The sequence below is a fragment of the Aphanomyces astaci genome, assembly GCF_000520075.1.
Source record: "Aphanomyces astaci strain APO3 unplaced genomic scaffold supercont1.182, whole genome shotgun sequence".
Classification (NCBI taxonomy): Eukaryota; Oomycota; class Saprolegniomycetes; order Saprolegniales; family Verrucalvaceae; genus Aphanomyces; species Aphanomyces astaci.
The window spans coordinates 44120-53431 of NW_009798445.1; the positions used below are offsets into that span (position 1 = coordinate 44120).

The window sequence follows — 9312 nt, forward strand, 5'->3', positions numbered from 1 at the left end:
ACCCGCAACGGAGGATGGGACATACCTATCATTGTGCATGATGCCGTCGTACTTGAAGATGCGACATCGGCGGCGTCACCCATAGCTGGTACCGTGCCCGAGACATCTGCGGCGTCGTCCAAAGCCGGTGCCGTGCCCGCGCCGTCGCAAACAGCCAAAGTGGATGCCGTGCTTGATGTTCAGAATAAGGAAGTTTCATTGGCCAAAATATACTGGCTTTATCGTACTATTCGTGTGTTTCATTGGCTTAGCCACCAACCTGCGAATCGCAGGCCAGTCCACACGTCCGGGTTAATACTAGTAATACAGCCTATATCTTACTAGTATCATGTTTATCTCAGTCTTCCACGTGCATCCATGCGATCCGGATAATGCACAGTGGCGCACCCAACATCCAGGCAGTGTTCCGTTCACCCACCCCGAATTGGTTCGTTTACATGATGTTGCGCCGTGCTGTTGTTGGTCGTGTCCCAACTCTCGCAGCCGTCCGTTCCTTTGCGACGACGGCGGAAGATGCTATGCGTATGTCGCTTCTGAAGGCCCTTGATGCCACCCACGTCCAAGTGGATGACATTTCCGGCGGTTGCGGCTCCATGTACAAGATCGAGGTGGTGTCGGCGGCGTTCGAGGGCAAGTCGCGGGTGGCACAGCATCGGTTGGTGAACGAGGTGATCAAGGAAGAGATCGGTGGTATGCATGGGCTTACGGTGAAGACGTGGACACCAGCGCAGTTCAAGCCGACCTCGTCGCCATAACGCCAGCTACGAATCCCATATAGAACGAATTGACCACCACCCAAAGTGCTCGATTGCATGTAAAGTTAGGTAGTTGCACGCTAACTAGGCTATTATAGATGATGCGGAAGGTCTTTAATAGTTCGCCCATTTCGCAATCCCAGCGTCGTTGATGATGCAAATGTGGTCCAAATCTCGGAAGATCTCGTTGTAGTCCAAGCAGCAGCCAATGACAAACTTGTCGGGGATGGAGAACCCGACAAAGTCCCCGAGGAAGCCGCAGGACTCGACGTTGCGCTTCTCCAGCAGGCTGGCCACCTTGACACTCGCTGGGTCGGACTCTTGGAGGTACGGCACCAGCTTGGCCATGGTCTTGCCTACAAATGATGGTGCCGTGAGCCACGCCATGGGCGACCACCTGTCTCGTTCCTACCTGTGTCGATGATGTCTTCGACGAGCAGCAGATGTTTGCCCTTGAACTTGGTCAAGTCGGCACCGCTCACTTGAACATTGCCGGTGGAATGCAACCCGTCGTACGACTTGACTTTGATGAAGTCAAACGTGAACGGCACGTAGTCGCACGTGTTGTATTTGTGGAACAGACGGAGCTTGTCGATCAAAGCGTGGAAGAACGCACTGCCGCCCTTCAACACGCACAACAAGTGGATCGTTTGGCCCTCGTACGCAGCACGAATGTCCTGGGCCAGCTTCTCTACACGGTCGCTAATCAACCCTTGCGGGATCAACACGCTTTCCACGTAGTTCTATCCACCACCAATGCATGCTTTGAGGAGATCATACAAGATAGAGCAGTGGAGATTGCGACGTACTACGTAGTGATTTGGGACCAGGAAGTGGTCCTTGGAGTAGACTGCATCGTCGGCCAGGTAGATGGGTTCCTTTCGCTACACATGATATGAGCCACGACTATCCGAGTAAGTCGCGAACGTACCACAACAGGAAACGCCATGTTCACGATTGACTCTGTGAAATGAAGATTCACGGATGGAAGGCCATCCAGATTCTTGTTTCTCGCGTTTGGATTGGTGGATTTCTGGTACTAGGGAAAGGGCTATCACAGTACTATTAATACTGTACATTAGGCAGATTTCAGAGATGACTTCTCCTTTTCTTTTTCCGTAAAAATTGAAAGCAAAGTAGTAGTAAAAGCGAGGGATTTTATATCGACGATTTCGGTGATAACAAGTTTTCCCTATCCGTAGACTAGATGGAGTCAAATTCGTGGACTTCGTGGATGATCGGCGAGGTCACTGTGAAGTCGTCCCATGGGTCATTCGCCGTTGAAGCGTTGTGGCTAGTAGGGATGACAGAGGCATACGAAGCATTGAATTCATTGAGACTCATAACGTTATTGTGTTAGTTTAGTTGTTCTACTACTAGTATCTGTACGACGTTCGGAAATGCGTAGCTACGAAGGCAAGGAGTGGCTTGCACCTAAAGTAGCACGCCTCGACAAAGCGCCAGCTGCAGATGAGTGCGTCTATACTAGTACTTATCTGGTGCTTTTAAGATATCGTTGATAGCCGCTGGTACAACTCCGGTCGGATGTACTGCTAGGCGCGGCTGACTAAGCTGCGGCGTCGGGCGCCGCCTAAGTTGCTTTTCGTAGTTCCTACAAGTGTATACATGTGATGATTCTACGTCACTATGCATAACGATGGAGGATATCATTAACTTGTTCGCTCCCACCGCGCCTCTGATTGACCTCCACTTCATGTGGGTCATCGTCCACGCTCCATTCGAAGTGCCAAGAAGAGAAAAGCGTTGCACCAAGTCAACAGATTTGGCCAATCACAAGTCACCAGATCTGGCCAATTACAAGTCAACAGATCTGGCCAATCATGGTCGAGGATTCGAACATGGATTCTGGTACTAAGTTCCGGAGTTTTCCACAACCCTATAAAGCTTCAGAGGTTATTTTAAGGATAAAGGTAAATACTCATCTCCGAAATCTCCCTATTACTACGTCGTACTATTCTTTATAGTAGTATGAGTAGGATTAATACTACTTCGAATTACTGTATGATATTAATACTCACATGTCAGTACAGTACTCCGGAGTACTTTGTTCAAGTGGAAGATCATGAAGACACCGTAAGTTTAAACAAGCCCAAGCATACCCCACTCCTTGGCCGCAAGGAGTAGGGACCTTACCTACTACTAGTATGGTATGTATTATGTAGCAGTATTCATTGAGCAAACCCTTGGGTTGTTGAAGGGTTGAGGCACTTGAAGCATGTGCAAATATAGCAATTACAATAGTAGCTTTATTAATAAACTATGGACCATATGGAACGTCCAGACAGCTTGGCCGAGTGGTTAAGGCGACAGACTTGAAATCTGTTGGGGTAACCCGCGTGAGTTCAAACCTCACAGCTGTCGATTCTTTTTTCATTTTGTCATACTTTGAGTACTACTCCGTACTTTTTAACGATCGCTTCACAATTTCTCATGGTACCATCCGGAATCAGGACAAGTTGGCATGACTAGGACCAAGCGATAGCCTTAATTATGTTTTTACTCAAACAGCGACGCGGTGCCATACAATATTGTAACTCAAGGCATGTTCGGTTAACCAAAACACTGCATGTTTCTTGGTCACTTGTTGCCCTTGACAGCCCGATCGAAGATGTCCACCGCTCGTTTGCATGCTGATGGCACAACTGAGTTGCATCCCCCTTCGCATGCGTTCCGCTTGGCCGGAATCGGCCGCACCGACGCGTATTCCACGCACGCCCCTTCGCCGCCCCAAACCAATGAGTCATTATTCCACAATACTGAGTTCGAACGAACTACGACGTACCGGCGCAATCCACTTGAAACTCGCACGACGTCCACAGCGGAGCGTCGAGGGTTCGATTTGCGCACACGCCTTTGGTGATGGTCAGCGTACCGAAGTAGCACCCACTCATGCAAGCTTCGTTGAACTCGTTGCTACAACCCAACGTCACACATCCTTGAACAATCTCGTCATTCGTACTTGGGGCAGACTTTCTGGCACATGTCTTGATGCCACTTGGATTGCACCGCCAACGTAGTACAGTTCGCTCGGACGTTGTCCTCCGTGGACAATGCGGGCGTCGCCCCGAAGGTCCCGACGCACCACCATCCGATCCCCGCCAGCAACGTCACTCCGGCTGCCACGTATGCTCGGCCACCGCGGGACGTGGCCGGCTTCTCTTTGGACGGCATTTGCTTCCAGAACTCGGACGCTTCCTTGTCCCATCGACTACTTCCGCCACTACCTTGGGCTACTACCGCAATCGGCCGGCGCAACATATTGGTCCTCAAATCTCCTTGTTGTCAACGTTCACCACAGGCACTCTAGCTAAATATAGACAAAAGCTAAGAATAGCTCAACGTAGCAGTAACTTAAGGTTATTTCTCAGGCAAGACTGCTAATTCCGGCACACGTAGTGCGCTTCGCACAAACATGTAGGCGGCAATTAGGCCAGTGGGTATCGCTTGCTTTCGCCCGAGGACGTCGGGCGTTGTCAGCACTTCGGCCGCCACACCGGCGCACGGACGCATGCTTAACAACTTGCGAGCTACCTTGGCCAAGTCAGGATACACATGCCGATGCACTTTCCACCACGCGAGCGGGTCGACCAGGTCGTGGGCGGCCGCGTCCAAGTACATTTTTAAGTCTCCCGTGGGTTGGGTGTCTTCAAACGGGTACAGCTCCGTCCACGACGACGTCGGAGGCGGCACCGCTGGGGTATGGGACGAAGCAGCCGGCGATGGCGATGGCGGCACCAACACCCCAACTCCCCGTTTGGACGAGATGGCTCGTTGGAGCGTGTCCAGCGTGTCTTGCTTTTCCGATGGGGACAGAAACGGAAGGGATTTAAACCGGGGATCCAACGCACATACCCGTCGCATGGGTGACGACTGTAGCGTCGCCTGGAGCAGTGGGACAAAGGCGGACGCGTGGGGTTTGTCCTGGAGGAGTTTCACGACCCCATGCAACAGTCCAAACGCCAGGGACGCGAGAGGAGGACATGGCCCAATATTGGGGTCGTCGGAGGTGTTGGCGATTTGCTCAAGCAACGAGTGAACAGGCGCTAGGATCGATATGAGCTGGTGCAGGCGCTGGGCTTCGTCTGGGGTCCACGATGGGTGGGTGAGGATGGATGGCTGCTGCACCATCGACAGGGACGACGACCAGTGCGTCGAATGATCCAAATGAAGAGGTACATTCAGCGGAGCGGCGGCCAAGACGAGGCGGCGAGCTTTGATCAGCAGCGACGAATACACACTCAACACTGTCTGCATGACAGAATCCACCTGGTGCACCAGGCAGGGGACAATGTTTGCGTTTGGAAACGCAAGAGCCAACGCGGACGAGCTCCACGAAGGCTTGACCGTGATGGAATCGACGGTGAGTAGGTTCCATTGCTCGACTGTCGAGAGCAGCCACGTCACGACCAATGAGAAGTCGTCGCCGTTTTGGGCGTCAGCCGCTGGAAGCAGCATGGTGTCCAACACACATTCACGGAGTTGAAAGTCGTCGGTGATCCAGTGCGCTGTGACAACGTGGACGAGACATTGCGAGGCCGAAGGCCAAGCTTCCACGGACAATGACACTGGCGGACGAACCGCGTCCATGTATTCCCGTAGCGCAGTGCGCTGGCCTTGCATGAGGTCCATCAATGCCGCGACTAATGGGGGTCCTTGAAGCGGCTGGAACGACCCGTTGCCTGCACAGCAGCAGTACCTCCTTAATCATGCCATCAAAAATGTAAGAAGATTCGCACCTTTCCGTAGCACCGTGTGCAAGTCGGCGTCGAGATGAAGGGATGTGTACTGCGTCGTTGCGAATTGAATCCATTGCATCGTGTGGCGCGTGTGCTGGAGCTTGAGATACCGGGAGGTATAGGCCATGACATTATTATGACCAGCACATTTGGGAGGACGATAGGGTTCACCGCCGCCTCCTTCGTCGGATTTGTCGAAGAAAGAGGTCAGCATCGCGGTGGTGAAGGATGGCACGGTGGAAGACGGACGCTCGTAGTCTTGCTCGGACTTGCCTGGTGCGAAGATGCCATGTTTCCGACGCAAGTGCCGCGTCATGGTGGACGTCCCACCCGAGTACGCGAACACCGTGGCTCCCATGGGAAGGCAGTGGACACATGCGATAGAGCTCTTGTCTTCACTGCGCTGGAAGTGCTTCCATATGAAGCTCGTGTTGGGCATCGTCTTGCGTCGCTTGGACGACGGCGAAGGCTCATTGTCATTGTTGATTTGTGTGTTGTGTTGTCTTGATTCCATGGTCACCTGAACCGATGGTTCGGAAATGAACTGGACCGGGAACTCTAATATCCGGATCCGATTGCTACTGCTATCCGTATCCGGTTAAATAATGATTGAACCTGCCAGTATGCATCATAACCGACTCTCGAGGCAATGGAAGCAGCGTCTGGCTTACGCGGACAGGCCAAACGATGAAGGGTTTAAGCGCTATCTCATGATCTGCGTGATCGTGTCGGTGGTCACGCTGGTTGCTGCCTGCAACGAACAAGACCCTCGGTCCTCTGCGTCCACATGCCGACCAACATACTAGTACCAGCCAACACATTGTCTCGACGTACCACATCTACCACGACGTGCAGGTCACAACGTCACACTCGTATAGAGTGGAATTGCACGCGTCAAGGGCAAAGCCATGTCCGATTTTCAGACGGCGTCCCAGTGGTGCAAGTCCGACTCCCGCTGCCGACCGCCTTAAACTCGTCACCGATCGTGGTAGAAGTCTTCCATTACGATGCGACCACTTCTTCGTGGTGCATGTGTACTTGAAAACGCATCGCATGATAGGTGGCTGGTCGAGCAAGAACACTCTGCTGCACCTCTTGGCCCGCACTTCATGTCTCGCCAATGCAATACTGCTCAAGAATCGAACTGGATATGTAGCCGCCCTGGTGTGGAGCGGCTCGTTGGCTCTGTTCCTTGTGGCTATAGTCGCTGGTACGTAGGATGTTTTCACTTGCTTCTTCTACTAATCAAGCCAATGTGTATGTAGACGTTGCTACGGTTATGACGTGGAGGCACGACTGCTACCTCCTCGGCCTTGTCTTGGCCGACGAAGTGTCCAACTCGGTGCTGCAATCGCGATTCTCTACTTTGGAAAGGGCCTCTGCCTTGCAAAACGCCACCATAGAGTGCCACGTATGGCCTCGCGCGATCGGGTTTACCATTTTGTTTGCCGCCACAGGATGTTTATGCTGTGGCAGGCAACATCATGTATTCCCTGGTACTACATCACCCTCGTCCAACGACTATGCCATGTCTTCAAACACCCGTGGAGGTCGTTTAACATTCCAAACAACACAACCATATGGAGATAATATATACATACCAGTATAACGTACATCTTCAATTTAACTGTAAGACCACTTTAAGATCAAGAGCGAATCAAACACAGGTGGTTCAACAACAAATGTCAATAAGACTCGTTTGAAAGAAGCGGATTAATTGCAGCGACTGGGTCAACAGTGGAATATATTCATCGAACCACAATGGCCGTCAGAATGGTTAGCCACTTTTAACTTCGACGGAACTGTGAATAGCTTGATGTGACCTTATTAATTTGTCATTTCGATGTGTTGAATCAACGGCGTCATTTCTCATTGATGAGCATTGTTCCACGTTGCGAATGGTCAAGAGTCATTGTTTGCTACTATACGTATAGTATTTGATTATGCATGAGAATATGACAAATTTATGTATTGCGGTGATTTCCTGAGTGCTCAGCACTGCGGCAATACTAGTTACTAGTAGTACAGTAGTTCATGGAACGAGCTGCTCCAATAAAAACATGGCTTGCATTATTTGAGGGTTAGATTGTCGTAGCATTTGTAGTTTTGATCATGGCCACTTGAGATTATTTCCCGAAAATTATGCTTCACTTGATTTTCAAACGTTTGATAGTTGAAAATTTATAGTTTGAAGCCTTGATGACCTCCCGTTCCACCGACAGTAAGGTGTATGTGTTTACTAGCGATATACGATAGTCATAATTGAGCACTTTACGAAATTCTAAACGAAAATTATCGCTCAATAAGTGAAAAAGCTGCAGTACATGTAGGGACTATTGAAGGGAGCTGGTACACGGTGGTAATATGGTACTGATTTGAGGTGTAATGTTACTTGGGATGGATTGAATGCTAGTTGCCCCGCCCTTATTTGTCTTATGTTACTGTTCAAAGTCCTTCCACCATGACTAGATTGAATTCTAGACTGTACTACGAGGGGGCGCGAAGATGGTATTCATAGCGCAAATACACAGCAAATCAACCTGAAATCTCACAGCATTGCATCATATTCTTATTAAAGCTGGGATTTTTTGAAGTCACTATATTGTTGTCTTCATCCCCAAAGTTAACAAGGTTTCGAGGTTACGATCTCCGGAGAATTGACATCGAGACTACCACAGTGTAATTTGCAAAGTGCTATGGAGATTGTATGTATTCACTTCCTCATCCATAAATCACCTAACACAAAGCAAATCTTCCTACGCCCGACCGACATTATGCCACACATCACCAACTACTACGTAGTATATACTTCCTCTGTTCCATGTTACTGCCGACATTTCAAAATTCGCATGTTCCAAGTTACTGGCGACATTTGCATTTCATTGGCTGTAATTCTTCAATTTCTATCAATATCGAACATTTATGACATTTCATTGGCTTACAATTTCTTTAAGCGCTGATTATAAACCAATCTTTTGCGAAAATTCATGCAATTCCCTTTCAAACAAAGTATAATTCACCCAAATTGAGAGAGGGCTCGATTGTCTGTGTCAATTCAAAGTAAATGTCGGCAGTAACCTGGAACAGAGGAAGTAAAACATTTTACCAACTGAACACAGTCCCAATCCCAACGACATATTTGTACGGGCGGGCGGGGGGCTGTTGTGTGACGTATTGATTTGTGCTTTGAAATACATTAACAGAATATTTGAGTTTGTGTGATGAATAGTAGTTGCGCAGCCCTACACTAAGACCTTCGTCGACGACTATAAGCTTACATTTAATCCAACACTGAATGTAGAATCACACTAATTTTATTTCGAACTCAAAGAGCCCAACTCAAGAGCTTCAATCACCTCCACATTGATTGAATTGTACGCCATTGCTGCCTTGCATAGTGTAAGCGATGTCGAATCCGATTGTGCCCATCAAATATATACCGGTATTCTTCGAAACGATATTACCGGAACCCCGACAACCAACTGAAGTCTACGCGTAGCTCACTGAAAATTAAATACAAAAGTTGGAGGGGGCAAGTAGTTGCTTGTGTAGATTGATGCTCCGAATTATAAGGAACATTTGTATTTGTCGAAGTATACTTTCGTCGTTCGTGTATATCACTGTCACTAAGCCTAGCGACATTAATTATATTTCCCCGATATGCTACTTACTCATGGCTGCTGCCGCCTTGTGTGGTGTAAGCTTACTTTTAATAGCATTTCCCCAATAGACTACTCATGGCTGATGTCGCCTTGTGTGGTTTAAGCTCAATTTAAGTGATGAGGTATTCAAATCCCATC

At 49.3% G+C, this 9312-nt stretch overlaps 5 protein-coding genes and 1 non-coding gene across 6 annotated transcripts; 4 read left to right on the top strand and 2 right to left on the bottom strand.

Annotated features, from left to right (window-relative positions):
- Positions 1–338: 338 nt before the first annotated feature.
- On the bottom strand, positions 339–1731 carry H257_18587 (hypoxanthine phosphoribosyltransferase). Its single transcript, XM_009847681.1, has 4 exons — positions 1687–1731; positions 1565–1639; positions 1168–1498; positions 339–1111 (listed from the first exon to the last, which is right to left on the bottom strand). The coding sequence occupies exons 1-4, from the start codon at positions 1702–1704 to the stop codon at positions 870–872; spliced, it is 666 nt and encodes a 221-aa protein (XP_009845983.1). The 5' UTR covers positions 1705–1731; the 3' UTR covers positions 339–869.
- On the top strand, positions 365–891 carry H257_18588 (hypothetical protein). The gene has a single exon (XM_009847682.1). It carries the CDS (start codon positions 372–374, stop codon positions 753–755), a length of 384 nt encoding a protein of 127 aa, XP_009845984.1. The 5' UTR covers positions 365–371; the 3' UTR covers positions 756–891.
- Positions 1732–3056: 1325 nt separating the features above from the next.
- H257_18589 lies at positions 3057–3137 on the top strand. The gene has a single exon. It is a non-coding gene; the product is annotated as a tRNA-Ser (tRNA).
- A 216-nt stretch (positions 3138–3353) lies between these two features.
- Positions 3354–4034, bottom strand: H257_18590 (hypothetical protein; the record flags this gene model as incomplete). Its single annotated transcript, XM_009847683.1, has 3 exons — positions 3354–3493; positions 3559–3689; positions 3736–4034. 3 exons carry the CDS (start codon positions 4032–4034, stop codon positions 3354–3356), a joined length of 570 nt encoding a protein of 189 aa, XP_009845985.1.
- Positions 4035–4284: 250 nt separating this feature from the next.
- H257_18591 (hypothetical protein) lies at positions 4285–4812 on the top strand (the record flags this gene model as incomplete). Its single annotated transcript, XM_009847684.1, has 1 exon — positions 4285–4812. The coding sequence occupies one exon, from the start codon at positions 4285–4287 to the stop codon at positions 4810–4812; it is 528 nt and encodes a 175-aa protein (XP_009845986.1).
- A 1410-nt stretch (positions 4813–6222) lies between these two features.
- Positions 6223–7008, top strand: H257_18592 (hypothetical protein; the record flags this gene model as incomplete). Its single annotated transcript, XM_009847685.1, has 3 exons — positions 6223–6284; positions 6391–6722; positions 6778–7008. Coding segments are annotated over 3 exons (624 nt in total), but the record flags the coding sequence as incomplete, so codon positions are not given.
- Positions 7009–9312: the final 2304 nt, after the last annotated feature.